At 31.6% G+C, this 19,784-nt stretch overlaps 2 protein-coding genes across 2 annotated transcripts; both read right to left on the reverse strand.

Annotated features, from left to right (window-relative positions):
* Nucleotides 1-447: 447 nt before the first annotated feature.
* On the reverse strand, nucleotides 448-4,825 carry LOC131600333 (uncharacterized). The gene is made up of 9 exons (XM_058872512.1): nucleotides 4,577-4,825; nucleotides 4,355-4,489; nucleotides 3,254-3,370; nucleotides 3,048-3,176; nucleotides 2,765-2,941; nucleotides 2,033-2,173; nucleotides 1,652-1,837; nucleotides 1,433-1,504; nucleotides 448-1,165 (listed from the first exon to the last, which is right to left on the reverse strand). The coding sequence occupies exons 1-9, from the start codon at nucleotides 4,679-4,681 to the stop codon at nucleotides 1,004-1,006; spliced, it is 1,224 nt and encodes a 407-aa protein (XP_058728495.1). The 5' UTR covers nucleotides 4,682-4,825; the 3' UTR covers nucleotides 448-1,003.
* A 10,521-nt stretch (nucleotides 4,826-15,346) lies between these two features.
* On the reverse strand, nucleotides 15,347-17,444 carry LOC131600334 (heavy metal-associated isoprenylated plant protein 20-like). Its single transcript, XM_058872513.1, has 3 exons — nucleotides 17,289-17,444; nucleotides 17,093-17,168; nucleotides 15,347-15,747 (listed from the first exon to the last, which is right to left on the reverse strand). The coding sequence occupies exons 1-3, from the start codon at nucleotides 17,367-17,369 to the stop codon at nucleotides 15,455-15,457; spliced, it is 450 nt and encodes a 149-aa protein (XP_058728496.1). The 5' UTR covers nucleotides 17,370-17,444; the 3' UTR covers nucleotides 15,347-15,454.
* Nucleotides 17,445-19,784: the final 2,340 nt, after the last annotated feature.

The following is a 19,784-nucleotide window of genomic DNA, read 5'->3' on the forward strand; positions in this document are numbered from 1 at the left end:
GTACAATAAGCCTAAAAACATTATTGTACAAAGCTTACGAATAGAAAGAAGGTTGTTTGAAGGAATGAAGAGCTTACGAATAGAAAGAAGGTTGTTTGAAGGAATGAAGATCAATGTCATCACAACCATTAACTTGAGTATAAGAATCATATGCAACAATAATATCAAAAATTCGAAAGGAGAAATATACTTTAAAAAAAATGTTGAGAATCGTACAATAATTGACACTAGAGTCAAAAATCCAATCACTTTTAAAGCTGGTACCAAAAACATCAATGGCGTGTTTGGTTTGGCGTTTGAAACTAGAAACACACGTTTAGCAACCCTCCCACCGTGATTTCAAGAAGCTACAAAGTGTAGCTTCTGGCCAAACGTGCGTTTTGCTGGCTTTCCACCGTGTTTCCAAACACGCTATAAGTGACCAAAAGAAAAGAAACTTATCATCCATTTCCAGAATAATAACACCATAATTGTTTCTATCAACTTTTTCTATCACACACGAAAGGGAAGAAACTTCCACAAAAACTACAACAAATCCAACACAAAACAACACCAATACTAAACAAACCACTATAAAAAAGATTACAACAACAATCTTATTGTTGTTGCTAAGAGGCTTAAGAAGTGCCCACAACAACCCTATCAAGTCAACCATATAACTTCATTTCACTTGATAACTGATACCCCCATCCTGCAGAGTTTTCCTTTGTTTCAGGTTGGTTAATGGCTTAATAACTGAAGCTTGTACAGTTAGAATGCCCAAATAAGGTGCGCAACCCGATTGTGTTAATCTTGCTTTGAAACCAAATAAGTATTTACTGCAAAATTGATCCTACCCTGTCTTTCAAGATAGTTAGAACTTAGAAGTACAACAATTGCTACCTTCTTAGATATACAAATGGCTACAAGACCTAAAATCAATAATACAATATACTATTTCCTCTAGTGATTAGTATAACAAAATTAAAAACTAATAACTAACATTGAGCTCTCAAAGTTTATATCAGTAGATAGCTCTTTCTCTTGTATTGTAATGACCGTTGACTGGCTTAGAAGAAGTGCAACCGATGTTAGGAATTTGATTTCTTCTAAGTGAAAATGGATCTATCCCCGCTTTGTGAGCAGCAATTACTCCAATAGCCTCCCAATAATTTGAGACATGCAGCTGCAAAAGATTTCATTTCATCAACAAAAAATGTTTTGCATTTTAATTGTATAGGAAGATAAATGAAGCACTATCGAGATAGTGCTTCAACAATATAAAACTTTTACATGATCATTCAATCAAACCTCATCACTTCAATGTTTGTTGCGGTATTTTAAGAAATAATACAACAAAGTGATATTATGGCGAGGTCTGATTAGATGATTGTATAAAAACAGTTTTAAATTGCTAGCGCAGAGTCATTAATCTAAATGAGAAATTGATTACCGCTTCAAAACCAAGTTTATCTGCAGTATCATCCAGAACAGTTTCATTTTCTTCCACGGTAATGATAAGTGGCTGCAAGGAAATTTAGTATTGTCATACATGAAAAATGGCATCACAGGAATTCTAAATTTTCATCATCAAGACAAGAAATAATTGTTGCTTTTGTTGATCAGACATCAGAGTAAAGAAAAAAAGATGGATTAATGCCTCCATTTATACCTTATGTTTTTCATTTCTTGCAAAAGCAAGAGTTCCGTCCCCTCCACAAGCATCTTTAGGAAGGACTACAGAATCCACATCACTTGCCAATATGCAACCCTTTTCCGTTGATTCAGAATGCATGACCAAGTATTGCGGGGCTTTACTGAGGCCAGCTAGCACACACGGCAGGAAAGTGTACCCAATCTATTTGACAAGAGCAAGTGATTGAATGTAAATACATATGTTGATATCATATTGGCGTCGGACACAACGATTAATGTATGTGTTGGACACTGGACCACGTCTTCAATCTAAAGTGTTTGTACTTTGTACTACATAGCCCTATTATAAAATAGTTGAACCAAAAATCAAATTAGTTGTTGTCTAGAGTTTACTAACCTCCTCAGCTGCTGATTTGGGACTTAAAGATAAACTCAAAGGAATTGGAGCCATTGCAGGAGCATGTGCACAAGGAATTTGGAACTCCTTCACCACTAGATGGCTTATAATTGCTTCAACTCCCGCCAGTAGGTCTACTCCCTGCAAAAATTGGGGAAGCTAATGTCAAAAACCAAATGATACAAAAAGACCAAGGGCCTGTTTATCTATTGAAACAAGTATTTGTGAGAGCTTATAGAAACAACTTATGACATGTTCACAGGTAGTTTTCACCTTATTTCTAGAAGTTCTATAGGATAGCTTATGAAAGCACCTTAAACTTTACATGAATTTTTTTATTTGATTTTATCTTTTGTCATATAATTAGCTTATACATAAGTACTTAAATGATAAGCACTTATGCTAAATGCACTTAATTAAATTGTTTATCTAATCTGGGCCTAATTCTAGAACCTCTAGCCATGAAAAGATGACTGGGAAAACTTCAAAAGAAAAATTAGTAAAAACAAAATTTGCCACATTGTTGGAGTAAAAAGGACAACGCTCATAAACAAATTGAAATTATCTTTCACATCAAGTTAAAATTTGAAGACAGGTAGAGAAAGAACATAATCATCCATGATTTCTCTTAATTCAAAACAAACTTGCACAACTAATCAAATTATACTCATGTATTTAGAATCTTAGATCATGGTCATATAATTTGAATAGCCATTGTTGTCATACTCATACCAATCCCTGCCGATATTCATCAACATCATCAGTATCGTCATCTGGAAAACGCCCGACAACAGCAACAGCATTCACTTTTGACCTACTCACTAAGGTTTGCACAGCTCTAAGTAAAGAATCAGGGTGCTTAATCCTCCCTGTTGATTTTCCAGTTTTGGGATCAATCCATTTCTCCACCTGTAAAATTTGTTGGAACTCAATTTACATTGCGTATGGTAGTAGCCTGGTAGGCACAATTCACATTTCATTATGCATGTTAAAACAAGATGATACTGAATAATACCTCAAGTGGAGTGTCTGTGACAATATATTCTACAACCGGCAATCCAAGGGAAGCCCTTGCCGCATCGGCTACTTGTAACTGGCGAATCCGGAGCTCTTCCTCTATACCGGCATCTAGAACTATTCCAACCTGCTTTACATAACAAAAGCTTAGTACATTATTCTCATTGGAAAGAATAGCCTTCAAATAGCATATTTGAGTCTTACCCTATTTTGGTGAACAGGTTGTAAGGCCCATGAACCTTCTGCAAATCTGTCAAGAGCATAACCTTCTACATATAACGCATTAGGCATTGGCCAATATAGCATTGCTGCATTAAGAACCTGGAAATTTTGACAAGTCAGGAAAATAACAATCAAACCTTATTCTACTAAGTGGGGTCGGCTACATGGATCAACGCCTTAATGTTCTATCGAGGACAATACTTCTATCCAAATTGTTAATCTCAAGATCTTTTTTAATAATTTCTCTTAAAGTTTTTATAAGTCTTCCTCTACCACTAGTTGTTTGATTTCTCTCCATCTAATCTACAATCCTTACCACAAAATCTCCAGGTTTTCTCTCTAAATGCCCAAACCACCTACGTCTATTTTCCACCATTGTTTTACTATATGAGTTACCCCAACACTCTCTCTAATATTGTTATTTTTAATCTTATCATGTCTAGTCTTACCACACATTCAACGCAACATCCTCATATCTACTACATTCACTTTGTTCTCGTGTTGATTTTTAACCGTCCAATATTTTGTTTTGTACAATATCGCAAGTCTTACCACAGTCTGATGAAATTTTCCTTTTAGCTTGAGCGGTACTTTGTGTCACATAAAATCCCGGAAACCCTACTCCATTTTAGCCACCCTGCTTGAATTCGATGGTCCACATCCCTTCTATTCTCCATCGTTTTGTATTGCTTACTCAAGATATTTAAAAATGTGACTTGTTGGAACTTGGAAGATATATTCTCCAATTTTCACCTCTGAGTTAAAAACGTTTTTCCTTTTAATCAACTTACATTTCATATACTTTATTTTACTCGAAAGCCATGTGTTTCTAAATCACTTAAGTCAATAAACAATAAAATTAAATGCATATTTTTCAACATTATCTTTAGAGCAAATTGATACACAAAATTGTGAGCATTAGTCAAAATTGTGAGCAATGACCAAATTGAATACCTAACTTAATATAAAATAATAACAAAAACTGAAAAGACCATAGTATCCATGCACAAGACAAGAAAACACAGCATTGACAACAACAAGTAGTGTGAAATAGAAGTAAGAAATTGGATAAGAACGTGTTACATTAGGGTGAGTGATAAGGCAATCAACAACTGACGAAAGAGCGCGAGCAACAGGCAAAGAGTCCCCAGCGAATCCACCAATAGCGGCTCCAACTCCGGTGGGCACTATCATCACACTCGTGTACTCTCTCTTACACTGCACAGACAAAAATAAAAGCATTTATTATTGTTGAAATTTGATTAGTTGTGAAGTAGTAAAAAGAGGAGTGAGAGAGAGAGTGACCTTGAGAGATTGTGAAGAAAAGGAACATGAAATGGTTCGGGTGTTGTTGTAGGGGAGGTAGCGGGGAGAGAAAGAAGGGGTTGAAAGGTTGAGAGTGAGGGACATTTTTCTTCACGTTTGAGAGGAATTAGGTGTGCTGTTAGAGGACCGTCTCCATTACCCGACCCATCCTCATGTTTTCTAATCGGGGAAAATCCAAACCCGAATCCAAACTCAGTCAAAATGAATATTTCCCGTCAACTTTGAGACGGGTTCCGGTGGGTACCCGTGGGTCTAGGTTTTATTGCCATGTCTAATAAGTAGTACTATTGCTCTACAATTGGTTTTAACATCTTTAGTTTTTTAAAATTATAAATGATTTTACTTTTAAAATTTGAAAATATGATTGATATATTAAAAGAAAATTATATTGAATTGTTATTTTAAAGTGATAATTATTTTCTTCTATGTGTAAAACTAAAAAGAAAGAAAAAAGTCGAAATGGTGTTTAAAATAGATCTTGAAAAGTCTTCTGATCATGATAATTGAGATTTTTGAAATTTTATTTGAAGCAAAACGAGTTTCCTCCAAGTACTATAAAGTTGATCATACACTGTGTAACTTCTCGTTGTTTATTCTTTGGAATGGGAGACAACTACCAAATTTTGTTTCGGCTAGAGGATTACGACAAGGTGACTCTTTTTTACCCAATCTTTTTGTGATTTGCATGGAATATTTGTGGCAAGGTGACCCCCTCTATCGCATTTATATATTGTCGATGATGTTCTTCTTTTTGCGAAGGTTTCCAACTCATAAACAGGGACTCTTTTTTATATCTTGAATCATTTTTTTCATGTTCTTTACCTTAAAGTGAATGTTGGTAAATGAAAAGTGTTCTTCTCTGCTACCACTAAGAGGAGTAAAATAGATTTAATTGTCTCCAACACATGTATCAAGCAAACTTTTACTCTACCTATGTTGCATGCTCATCTTCAATGCAAGGGCTTTAAGTTCCTAGAGAAGAAAATCAGTCAGAGGTTGTCATCTTGGCAACATAAAATGTTAAACAAGGCTGATCGCTTCACTCTGGTTAGGTTTGTTCTGAACTTCATTCCAAATTATTATATGCAAGCGGCTTTGCTACCCGGATCAACTTGTGATTTTATTGATATGATGACTAGGAATTTTATGGAAAGGTAATCTAAACTCTAGTCAACATCTCGTTGGCTGAGATAAAATCATTAAGCTCAAAAAGTTGGGCGGTCTTAGAATTTGAAAAGCAAGAGAGGTCAATACCTCTATGTTGGGTAAGTTGGTTTGGGATCTCCACCGGGATAGTGATTCTCTTTGGGTCCAAGTTTTTAAGCATAAGCACATCAATAATGAAATATTTTTTAATATGAAAAAGAAACTGAGATCAGTTACTTGGAATACAATTATGAAAGCTCTCTCTGATCTTAAGGATGGATTTGAGCTTAGGTTGGGGGATGGCAACTCCTCTTTATGGTTTTCAAATTGGTCTGAGGTAGGGAAATTAGAGGAGCAGGTTCTCTATGTGATTATCCACGATCTGGAAATGCGAGTGAATGATGTTTACTTGGATGGAAATTGAAATTTCAATTCATTATATGCTAATATTCTTGCGGTTGTTTGTGACCGCCTAAAAGTGTTTCCCATTTGTTTAAATTTTATGGTTTCTAATCGGTTAACCTGGAAAGGAAATTTAAACGGTATCAGTACTACTCCGGATGGTTATAACTGGCTCGACAAACTTGAATTTGTTCAGAATACAACATACAATGATTTTTGGAAATGGGTATGACATATTTCTACCCTCGAAAAGGTGAACTTCTTCCTTTGGTGGCTCTATCTTTCTGGCTGCTTTTTGGTGGTTGCGGTGCATTAGGAAAGATGCAAACGTCCATATCCATCTTCTAGTATTATTTAGCTAAAGATCAACCACCATTTCCTTGTATAAATGGATTTGTGATCATTTCCTACTAAAAGCTCTCAAGTATTATTGAAAAGTCTCAAGACCAAGTCTTAGAAAGAAGACTAGGTCCTTTAGTTTTGCCGAACCTCTATAATTTTATATGTCTTCCTTCTTCCCTTATCTTTTACTTTATGCTATTTATTTTCCGCTCTTTAATATTTGAAAATGATTTTAAAACTCTGATTTAAGTTAATTTGTCAAAAAAAAAAATTCAAAACCACATTTTTTCAAACCACACAACTCAATCCCCCATTTGTGTGTGAAATCTCAAGCCCAACAGTACTAACTACCTAGCAAAACATGGAACTGGTAATAATGCGGCGTACCAGAGACGGAGCTAGAAATTATGAATAGTGGGGTCATATATATTAAAATTTAAAAAATGCTTTGCAAAAAATAATTATGAAGAACATAATACTAAAATTTGAGGCAGTTTAGAATGAAAGAAAGAAAAATACACATGTGATATGTGATATGTGATATTAATAAAATAAAAGGAACACATTTAGAAAAAAAGAAATAATGTTGGTTACTTTTTATCTTATTAAAAGCATTTACTTTATTTATTAGACAAACAAATCATTTTTAAAGAGAATATCTTATCTCATTCTATGGATTTCTCACACACTATGTGCGTTGCCAAATTTATCCTTCTACTTTTAGAGATGTATCTTCAAAATTTTTTTTTTTTGATTTTACATTATTTGGGAGATATTTCCGGAAATGTATCTACAGAAATAAAAAACATAAATGTAATTGCGCCGGGTGCCCAAAAACATTATGTAGTGAATTGAGATATCTTTTTTATAAAGAAATAAATAGGGCAAGCAAAATAAACGGTTAAATTTTAAATTTAGTGAAATGATGGATGGAAAAAGTTTATATTAGTCAAATTTTATTTATTAAGTGTGGGCACTATAGAACTTTCTTCCTAATTTAGAATACTTTTAATATTTAAGTATACTATTTATTTATAATAGTAAAAACTAATATTATGATAATTATAGTGGGGGGCATAGGCTCACCCTTTCCATCAAATGGCTCCGTCCCTCCGTACCCGGTCTTTTACGGATCCTTCAGTTAGAATAATCACTCTCATGCTAACTTTATTTTTTTAAGATAATTTCCTAATTTATTTTTTTCTTTCTTTTTTCACTCTATAAAAAAATATATATTTATATTTTAAAATCTAACAAATATTTTTAAAATTTCGAGGAGCATCACAGAAATAATAAACGTAATATTTTATACGTATTATTGTTTTGGAAGGCGTTGTATTTAAGGATAGCAATAGACTTATTCCTTATGGAGCCCAATTTAATTTACAAAATTTAAATTCCTTTATAAAAGTACTATTGCAAGCTGTGATTCTTGTGAAATTATGTTCCAATTGCACTTTTCTTAACCACAAGCAACCCATATATAAGAGGACCACACTCTTTCTGTTCTGCCATATCTCCCATGCATTCTCTTGTTTTCTTAAAGAAGAGAACATCAAATTCAAATAAAAATATACAAAAGCAATCGTACCGAAAGTAGAGGTTGGCCAATGATAAAATTCATTTTAAATTTCTTTTAATTTTGAGTGGATAAGAATGACTAATATTATAAATTAAATACTCTTAAAAAGGAAAAATAGCTAAACGAAATTTTGGTATCATTTTATATATAAAATACCGATGATATATTTTATTTAAATCAACCTTACTTTTGTCATTATTGGTATGAGTTTATTAAGTTTAAGGCATTTTACAAAGGATGTATGCCATTCTACTAGTTCAATGGATATTATATAATTTTGTATTTCTCTCTATCTCCAATGTATTCATCATGCCCATAATCATCCCAAAAAAATGCACTATGCCCATAGTCTTCATTGCTAAGAAAAACGAAGTCACTGAATGTCCAAAAAGAAAGATGCTTTTATATTTTTTTTTTGTTCCATCTTGTGTGCAAAATGTATTCTCGTTTCTTTATGTATTTTAAAGATGAGTAATAAGAGCATGTTTGTTTGTGGAAAAATTTAGAATGGATAAAAAGGGATAAGAAACAATATCAAACCAATTTAAAATACATCAAATATCATCTTTTGATAGAATCAACAATTTAAAATACATGTAATATCTAATAGCTAGATTGAGAACATGCATGTTAGTATGGGAATTTTTAGTTTAGTATTTTTGACATGAAAGTGTGATACAAAATATGAAATTGTTAAGTGTAAAATAATCTAGCTATAGTGTTAATATATTAATTACATCAATTGAGGTGGTGAGTTCGACTCGTCTACAAGATGTTTTGAGAATATATATATATATATAACCTAAATACCCACTAAGTTTGATTTGGAAGAATCTCAGGAACAAATTCACAAGATTAAGATCACTCTCTTTTTAAAACATGTTTAGAATTTCAAAAAGTCGATAAAAAACAAATTGATTCTCGATAGAGACAGTTAGAAGACTTGAAGATGTTTTTCGATAAAAGCGGACAGAAGATTTAATAGCAGTTGTTGATAATGGTAGAAGTTTGTAGCAATTCAAGAACTGAAAACACGTGGAAGTAAAACAGAGGGTAAAAGGCCACATAATGGTGTAAATGTCGAACGCTAGGGAATTGACTGTTATCGACGGTTGTTAATGTATATAATATATAAACAATTTTCGTCTCTGTGACAAGGGTTCGCAAATTTCATAGTTATTCTCTATAGATAAAAGTTTGTGAGAAATGTATGAATTTGCGACACACCTCTTTATATTTAGCAAGTTTATTCAATTGTTGTTTACTATTGTTCTTCATTTGCTTTATCTTTACATGCAATTCTACATGTTACTTCTAAGTAATCTCATTCATTGTTCTAAACGTAAACATTAAACCTTCAAGTAATAGCACATTTTCACAAACTTTTTGTACAAAGTGTCATAGAATTTTTTCAAGTTTAAAAACTTGTGATTTGATTTACTGAAAACACCAATAAATAGAACCACAAGAATTTTTTTTCCTTTACTTCTCATTATAATTGTTATCTTATGCATTTTCTACAACATGTGTTAACAATTAATGAGAGAAAATCATATTTATAACGGTCAAAATCTTAACGAGTTTAAATATGATTCATTAACGAATAGATCTGCGAACAATTCCGAAAAGCCCGAGACCCGTATGGATTGTCATTGTCACCTGGCCTCCGCCATCTTATCGAGAAAAAATGGCAATATCGAAATATATATTGTTTACTCTTTTCTCAGTTATCGTATGTTTGTTTTAAGAGAAGATGGGAAGAGAGAGGTTGGAAAGAGAGAAGTACTAGAAAAAGGATGAACTTCTCTTGTTTGGTGAGCAAAGAAATAGAGAAGAGATGTAACACCCCAAATTCTACCCGAAAATATCATGCGAGAAATCAGAGTATTTTAAAAACTATCAACAAGCATTTGGGATATCACATTTACTTCATATAACAACTCATAAACAGATACATAGCACTTTAATCTCAGAGAAGCACAAAACAACTTATAACAGCTCTTAGACAAACCAACTTCATTTTAATATGCAGCGGAATCATAACATTCGACTTTATAAACAAATCATTTTATTTAATCGGAAACAACTTCAAATATCATAGTACTTCTCATTATCCAATTTGGAACTCAACAACTAAAACATGAACAACATAGAAACAACCCTCGAGTGCTACATATTAGAGCGACACACCAACCAGACACGATGAAGCTACAAACTTCCACAGCCATACTTGAGTACCTGCCCATTTTCCATGGTGGGGGAAACATCAGCAGAAGGGGTGAGATATCAAACAGTATAAAGGAAAGTATGATAATAGATATAGCAAGATAATATCATACACAATTCACCACTTCTCAATATAAGCAATTTGCATCACGACAACAACATGGATCATATATTCCAACTTATACACATATATCATTAATACATATATATTCACAGTCTCATCATATATGTTTCATTCACGTACATCATATCTACAACACATCAATAATCAATATCAAATGAATTCAACTTCACAAACTATGCATCCACACATCATAACAATGAATTGAATGCAACTTGGTATACAAACTCGAATGCGACTCAAACTATGCATATGCATGTGGTACCAATCAGAGCTTCAGCCCCCGTCACCAATTGCCATTTGGCCCGTCATGTTTGCCATAGTTTTTAGGCCGTCATGTTTGCCATAATTTTCTGGCCGTCACAGAGTATGCATATGGAATGTAACTCGACAAACAAGACAACACAACATACTCATCAAAATCACATATCGTCACGAGGCATAAGCCTATATCACAATCACATTACCATTTATTCGAGGTAATTCACGTCACTATAATATTTCATCTTCACTTAGTCACAAAATCATCCTCACAAATATATACAACATCACGTATTCACAAAATCGTCACAAATATACAATTCGCATATCATCAAGATCATTACAATTATTATCATGTTTTGGCACATCGGCACAATTACTCAATTTCACATATTAACACAACCATCACAATTATCATCATAATCTACTAAACTAACGACAATTAGCTAGGATTCATACCATAAGGTTAATCACATAACAATGCACAATAATAATCATATTGGCAATCACAACATTACTCGCAACAAAGACATCCAAACCGAAATCACAATTTTTGGTCAATTCTCAAAATAATCTCAATATGCCAATATGTCAAGTAAATCAAATCGACTTTTAATCATCAACTAAATCAAGTAGAAATAATGTTAATTATCAAAACAACATCATTGGCATAACAATATATTATTCTCAACTTGAATATTCAACCAAAACACAATTACGGTCAATTTCTCAAAATAATCTCAATATGCCAATATGTCAAGTAAATCAAATCGGTTTTTAATCATCAACTAAATCAAGTAAAAATAATGTGAATTATCAAAACAACATCATTGGCATAACAATATATTATTCTCAACTTGAATATTCAACCAAAACACAATTACGGTCAATTTCTCAAAATACCGTAATTTACCGATAAACCGAATAATTGGTCCAAGTCCAAGTATATTCCAATCACATAGTCTTATTGGAATTAATTCAACTAATAATTTAATTATCCAATTAATAATCAAACTATATTAATTTCAATTCAACTATTATATTTCTATTCCATTATTTTCCAATTCTACAACCAAAACTCATTATTTCACTATCAATGGTTTACCCACAACAAACACAACATTCTAATACACATAGATTGTCAATTGCACACAACTTATCACTTATATCATCACATTCCAACAAATCATCAAATACCCAAAATTGCAACATATAAGAACATGGATATCAAAGTATAGAATCAAACCCACCATAACATACTATCATACAACCCTTTAGCATGAAAGAACCTCACCCTTACCTTGGCAAATATGGACTCTTTCACCATAGCTCTAAGCTTTTCTCCAAAATAAATCCTTCAAACATAATTTAGAGACACACCTAAAAACCAGTTCGGAAATCAGCTTATCAGACGAACTTAAAACCCTCAAAATCAAAATCGCCCCGGTCAGAACTTACCTCTATGAGTCAGGAACGCTGTGTCAAAACCACGCGACGATCCAACGGTTGGATTGAGAGATTCATCCGTTTTGCTAAGGTGACTCAATGCTGAAACTTGCTGCGAAAATGAGGTTTCTTCTAGTTTTTCGCTTCCACCATTTTTCTCTTCCCTTTTGCCTCTTTTCTCTTCTTCCTATCTTTTCCCCCAAGTGAAAATAGTAACCTCTAAAACCCTAACCTTCTCTTACTATCTCACTTATGTCAATTGGGCTTAACCCACCAATCCATCCATTATGTTTTATCACTTAGGCCCATTTAGTTATATCGCTCTAATTACTCAATTAAGCAAAATAACACAAACACACACTCATAATTAAATACTTAAATAATTATTATATTACATAATAACTAAATAAATAAAGAATTATTAAAAATGCCAAACAATATAATTACTAAAATAATAGCGAATAAAATAGGGGTGTTACAAGAGAGCCTTGAATGATATGGAGAGGAGACTGCTATTTTATATCTATTTCCATCCATGCCCTTGTTTTGTTTTTACAAATTATCAACTAAAATAAGAGCTTTCTCTCATGTACTATGTTATGTTCTTATAGAACGCACAGCAAAATCATCAACTAATAGTAGTGTTACTAATATGATAAAATATAATATTTTTTGGCTAGATAATAACATATAAATTGAGAAGTTTAAATAATAAAATTACAATGAACTCCAAAAATAAAATAAAAAATTGACAAAAATTATTTTTAAAATTGAAAAACAAAAACCAATTTACATATTAATTAAATAAAGGTGGTAATTTAGTTAAATGATACAATTAATATAAATACAATTATATTTGTTAACTAACATTTTAAACAATTTTTTTTCTTTTGCTTTTAAAATAATATTTAGATAAGGATATTTTTTGTCAATTAATTCAATCATTCTACTTCTCTCTTTCCTATTTCTCTTTCATTTCTCTCGTTACAAACAATACTACAAATCTATCATATTTCTCATCTATTTCTCTCTTATCAACTTCTTTCTCATCAATTTCTCTCTTTTCAACTTCTTCTCAACACCAAACAAACCCTTAAGGTTTTAAGACATATTACACCATTTATAAGTCTTTATTTATGTTTCATTATCATTTCTCTTTTTTTAACTAGACAATTCAATTAGAAAAGCACGAGTTAATTTGAATTAGCAGCAACAAGTTTTATTTATTTTCTTCAACACATTTCTCCCTACTTGTTCAATTCTTACAACAAAAAGTATGGTGAGCTTATCAATTTTGAAATGGAATATTAATCATTGTCATAATCTATCTTGATTCATGGATAGCAAGAATAAGGATCCTTTTTAATGGGGAATTAATTGGTGTCCCAATATTCTTCAAACTTTATTGTATATATAATATAACCAGAAGTGTCGATACACTGTAAGGAATCTTTAGAATGTTCTTTTGATGTTGATTCTTGAAGTGGGATGAGTACAAGTTGATATTGAAAGAAATCTTTCTTGAGGGTTCCCTTGATGACAAAAAGAGATGAAAAGGTGAAATTATCACGTAATATTTCAATTTACACTTTTTAAAAATTTTAATTTTATTATTTTATTTTAACTAAAATTTCAAATTCAAATTCGAGCGGGTGCACGCAACAACATTGAAATAAATATAAGGAGAATTTATGATCTGTTCCTTTTTAATAAAGAAGACTAAAATATATTAATTCAAAAGTTAGAATATTCAACATCATTTATTACAAAAATGTAAATAATGAGAAACATAATCAACAAGACAAATAATAAACAGAATAACATATGTTTATGTTCATATTGTGCAAGTAAATGAATACATTTATGGTAATCGTTATGATATTTTAGATTTTATTTAGGAGTTTGGAAGAGAAGAGAGGAAGAATTTTTTTAAAAAGAAAAGAATTTAATAAAAAGAATAAAAGGTTTAGGTGGAGCGAGTTTTACAAGATTTATTTATATTCAAAAACTATTCTTTTAATTTGAAAAACTAAAAAATTATATTGAAAGAAGAATTTGAAAGGTTTTGAATGTTTAGACAAATTGTTCAAATCTAATTTATATTATTATAATATTCTAAAAGATAAAACTACGTTAATGATAAATACTATTATATTATTGTATACAATTTTATTTTATTTTCAAAAAACATTAAAGAAATTTCTATATTTTTTAAAATATGAATTTTCAAAGTTTTCCCCTTCTCTCTCTTCTAAACTCCCAAACCTTAAAACTTTCTTTGAATATCGATATCTTTAGATAAAATTTAATTAAATTTTGTAATTTATTTTAAAATAAACTAACATAAAAGTGACATGACATTTAATTATTGAATAATTTTATTAAACTTACCGATACTCAACTAAAATCTATGGACATTTAATAATTTATCTATATTTATTTATCTCTTTCGTATATAAGCAAATAGGTAAAATATTTAAATTTTAGCTATGGAGAAAAGTTAAAATATCATTAAGTCAATATAATATAATGTCGCATGTTATTTATTTTTTAAGGTAATAGTCTTGAGGGTGATCTCTGTGTTTTATGTAAGGGATCGATTGAGTCAGTTTTTTATTTATTCATCATTTGTGACTTGAGAACTTCTTAGTATATAGGATTTTAATTGGTTGGTAGAGTTTAGTTTTTCCTTGAGACCTTCCGTCCCTTTTTGAACCGATTATTCTTTTGAGTGGGGTAGTTAAGATTAGAGGTGGTCTATCGATAATTTGACACTTAGATGTTAGTTCTTTTTGAAAATCCTGTAATAATATTGTTTTTATATACTTTCTCCAATTGATTTGGTAATTATATTCTCTGTACGAGATGATAGTAGTTCGAGAGTCTTTAACGAATTATTTTTAAAAGAGTGGTCTTAACATTGACCTTGGTGTTTTTTTCCGTTGATGATGGTTTTTAAGGGTTGAGATCTAACATGTTTTTTCTTTAATTGGTGTAGGACTTCCTTATTTGATTTTTCATTGCTTCCTAAATTTTTTTGGTTGGTTTGTTTGTATTTTCTTCTTTTAGTGCATGGATGTGGTTCACATATTTTTCTTACTCTCGCCTATCTATATTCTTTGCACTTTTTTACACTAGTTGACTTCTTTTCTATGATATCATTTGGCTTTAAAAAAGAGTTATGATTATAGAAGGCTATATGATATAGCACTTGCCATAGAGATACATGTGAACCCAAAATCTTTTATTAGCTAAAGCCAATAACCATATGAAACATGTAATACAAATCACCAATTTGCAACTTAGCTCTTATACATTAATTACCATAATATTACATGATAGAACACGCATTAGGGTTTTCATCACTAAAAAGATTAGTAAGTTTCTCATCCATTGCATTTGGACTAGATAGTGCTTGCATGGAGTTCTTAACATAACCAGATGGTGCTTTCTTGTCATATGCTTGTGATATATAAGGATAAGCCACCAAATTATATGGAATATAAGGCCAAAACTCTGCTCTTTTTCCAGTCTTCAATATTTTCTTCAATACCCTGTTTCGGTCAACATTGCCACTAACTGTTACCTTGCTTAGCTTTCTATTTACCTCCACTTGCTTGACACCTGCATGGTTCCAAAATTATTTAGACTCAACTTGTACAAGTGATTATTTGAATGATTGATAAAAGTTAGGTTTACCAATACTTATGTTACATTTATTGTGTTTGTTTGTGTCCTTAAATGATTGGTAAAACTAGAAAAAGAGTTGAAAAATTTATTGCTCTACTCTATTCTCATGAGAGAAATCTTAAATTTTGTAGGACAATTATAGGAACCTATATGTTTTGGGCAAGTTAGTCTTATGAAAATTTAATATATTCTTTTCATGCTAATGTTAGGTGCACCTTGCACTATGTGAACATAAGTGTACTTGTTCACTTTTCTATTTCTCCAAAATTTGAGAAGTTGATATATCCATTATTTAAAATAATTTATCGTATTCGTGTCTGATATATTTTTATTTTTATTTTTTATTAGACACTTCTTAAACGTGTCGTATGCGTGTTATACATGAGTGGTTGTTCGATACGTGTCCGTTGTAGGAACAGGCCTTCTGATCAGGGACGGAGCTAGGTTGAGCCCTTTGTGGGCCACTGCCCCCACTAGTTTTTATATTTATTTGTATGAATATTACTTATATAGATATGAATACTATCTACTCATTCAAAGCAAAAGTAAGTGTGGAGATTTTATATATTCTTGACAAAAACGTAAGTTTTAGGTGTACCATTCTAATTATCTTTCTTAATATTGGTTTTATATATGTTTTTAACTATATGATTATAATATAATATAAAATATTTAAAATTTTATATGATCATCAATATTTCTATAAAATTTGTAATAATTAATAAATATTTTGCATATTTGTTATATACTTACTTGGTATTAAAATTTCTTTGATATTACCCAAAAGTGTAATTGTTGAGAGTTTTTTTTTCTCAATATATATCAGCCAAATTTTAATAAGAATTTTTCACTTCTAAAAAATGTCATATTATTTTTTCTAACTCTCAAAAATTATTTTATTTTAAAATATTCCTGTAATATTTAATTATCTATTGTTAATATATTTTTTATTTATTAAATTTTATTTTCTCACCATTAAAATCAACTGAGTCAATTTTTATTTTAATAATTAAACATATTATTTATTCTGAAAAAACAAATTATCCATTTATATTGCCCCCACTAGCAAGATTTTCTGGCTGCGTCGCTGCTTCTGATTGGCCATTGGCGTGTCGGAGTTTCATAGTATTTAATTGATTTAATTTTATTAGAATTATAAATAATAAGTACATGTATAATTATAAATACTTAGATACTCATAACATAAGGTATTTAGTTCATATGTTGGTGTACGTGTGAGAATGAACTCAGATGCGATGATAAAAAGAGAAATATTAACCTTTCATGTAAGCAACAGAATTCCTAACTCTTCTTTCACACCCATCACAGTCCATTTTCACTTTTATTTCAACTGTCTGCAAGGGAAAAATTGAGACTAAGCTTATAAGTAAATTATATTAAAATAAAATCATGTTAATTACACATAAAGAGCATGCACAAAAATTTGATATATAAGATTGGGGAGTGATGAAAACCTGCATTGGTTTGCGTTTCCTTCCCCTTGTTGGTGAGAGAGACACAGAGAAATAATCAGATAGTTTATCAAGAACACCCATTGTTCTGTTTTAGAAGAGAAAAGGAAGAGAATAATAACTCTGTCTTTGTGTTTGTGACAGAGAGAGAAAGGACTTTATATTATTTGGGGTACAAAACTTGTAGAGAAGTGTTTTCCTTTATATAGGGGTATGGAGTGTAGAAAAAAACAAAGTTGTGTGCTCAAAATATATTTTATTTCATGTAAACAATAATGGTTGCAATAAACGGTGTCCCACAAAATATAAATAATGTGTGTTTTGATATATATTCTAGTGATGGCCATTGACCGCTATCATATAGCCAGCCGAATTTTGATTTACCCTCTTTACAATTTTCTTTTTTTGGATTATCCTCTATAATTTTAAAATTTTAAGTTTTTTACTCCCTAAAAGGAAACGTTATCCTTTGTAATTTTTTTTTTATTTACCTCTTGATTTTTACACGCTTAGGGGGTGCCCAAAAATTATAGAGGATAATCCAATTTTTTTTGTTAAGGGGGTAAATCAAAACTCGCATATATGGCAGGAGGTAAATGACTATTAATCCTATATTCTATAATGAATGAAAAAAAGACATATATTTGTCTCTTGAAGAGAACATCAGGCCGTGTTTAGTTTGGGTTAGCTGGCTTTGAGCTCAACCAATATGCCAAATACAACTAATTCTAGTGAACAAGTTCTACTGTTCTAGTTTGGAAGATTTTTTTTTTGAATAGGCACTGGAATTACTAGAGAGCATAAGGGGTGCTCACCCGTGGATACAAAGCGGAAAAACTTCTACCGCTCAAAACAAGAGAGCGGGAGAGTATTCCAAGAGTAAAAATTACAACAAGACTTGAGCCTATAGAAGGAGCAAAGCCACCTCCAAGAATTGTAAACCACCCCAACCCAACATTCATTAAAGCTAAAAGAATCCTGCTTGAAAATTATAGCGTTCCTTATCAACCAAATTCCCCACACCGTCGCCAACCAAATAACCGCTATCGTGTCCCTAACATCCGAACCTTTCACCTTATGCATTGCAAACGGGTACCTAACAAAGTCGTCGAAGGGTAGATCCTTGATAGTACCAATCCACCTAAAAGCCTTCGTCCACACTCCCTTCACAACCTCGCAACCTCCTAGGAGGTGAGAAAGGTTCTCATCCTCCTTATTACAAAAGACACAAAGCAAAGCATGGTCCAGAATACCTCTCTTAAATAATTGATTTATGAAACACTAATACATATATCTACACCGGGAACCAAAATAACACTAGAACATAGATAATGATAATAATTTTAAAAATAAAACTATATAGAGGTTAGATTATCGATACAAAAAATATTATATGTATTAATATTTTTAATGGAGAATCGGGAGCAACAATAAGATCGGTGATTCAAAATTAGAAGAGAAGGAGATGCTTCATTTCGAGAGCAAAAATTTAGACTAGATCGACACTAGAATTTTATTTCCGCTCTCTCACCAATCCTTACATAACTTTAGTCATTTGTTGAGGAGTGCGACAAGCGCTGGATAGTGGAAAAACTCTAATTATAATATAAATCATTCAAGAATAATAATGAGTGAGACAAAGAATAAAGGCATCTGAACTAAATGGGTTCAAACAAAAATTAACCTTTCAAACAGTGTAAGCAATTCCATAACTAGTAAGGGAAAGATAAAAAAATGGATACACACATAATTTTTTTACACAGTTTATTCAAACTAATCTAGTCTACAGTCTACAAAAGTTGTTTTTAGAATATTACAATTAAGTTACAAGAAAATAGTTTTCTAAATTTGCTAAAACACAAACTCCTTAGATACCTCCAAGGTGTTTAAAAGTTTTCCCAATTTTTTCCAATTTCCTTAGATACTTTCATTGGTCTTTCAAATTTCAAGAACTTCGAGGAATTTCTTCATTTGTCTCTCTAATTAGGATTATTACTTCTTCCCTATGTCTTATTCTTTTAACTAACAAAAGTGATTGAGATACATATTTAAAATTGTTGAAACTCAAACAGATCCATAAGATCTCAAAACATGACCCGTCACCGCGAATATGTGAATCGAACCGACCACTATCGATTCATCGGACCGCCGACGATTCTTCGGACCACCGTTCTGCGGCTTCTACTCCACCTCCAACTTCTTCGCTACTTATCACAATTTTGATTGCTGAGAGTTTCGAAACATATTTTCCTTCTCTTCATTAGTTAATATTTCGAGGCACAATTCCACAAATCTCCACATTGACTCAAAATTTATGGTGATACAACAATCCACCTTTTTGTTCTCTCCAAATTGAATCATCGTTCAACAATCTTGATCAAGTCTAAGTCCCGCTTAAACCTTGATCTTTTCATTCCCATCCACTTGCACCTAACCATTTTTTCTTTCTTACACAATCTAGGAAGCCCCACAAGAATGATTCTTCAACCATTTCTTCTC

This window comes from Vicia villosa, linkage group LG4, assembly GCF_029867415.1.
Source record: "Vicia villosa cultivar HV-30 ecotype Madison, WI linkage group LG4, Vvil1.0, whole genome shotgun sequence".
Classification (NCBI taxonomy): Eukaryota; Viridiplantae; Streptophyta; class Magnoliopsida; order Fabales; family Fabaceae; genus Vicia; species Vicia villosa.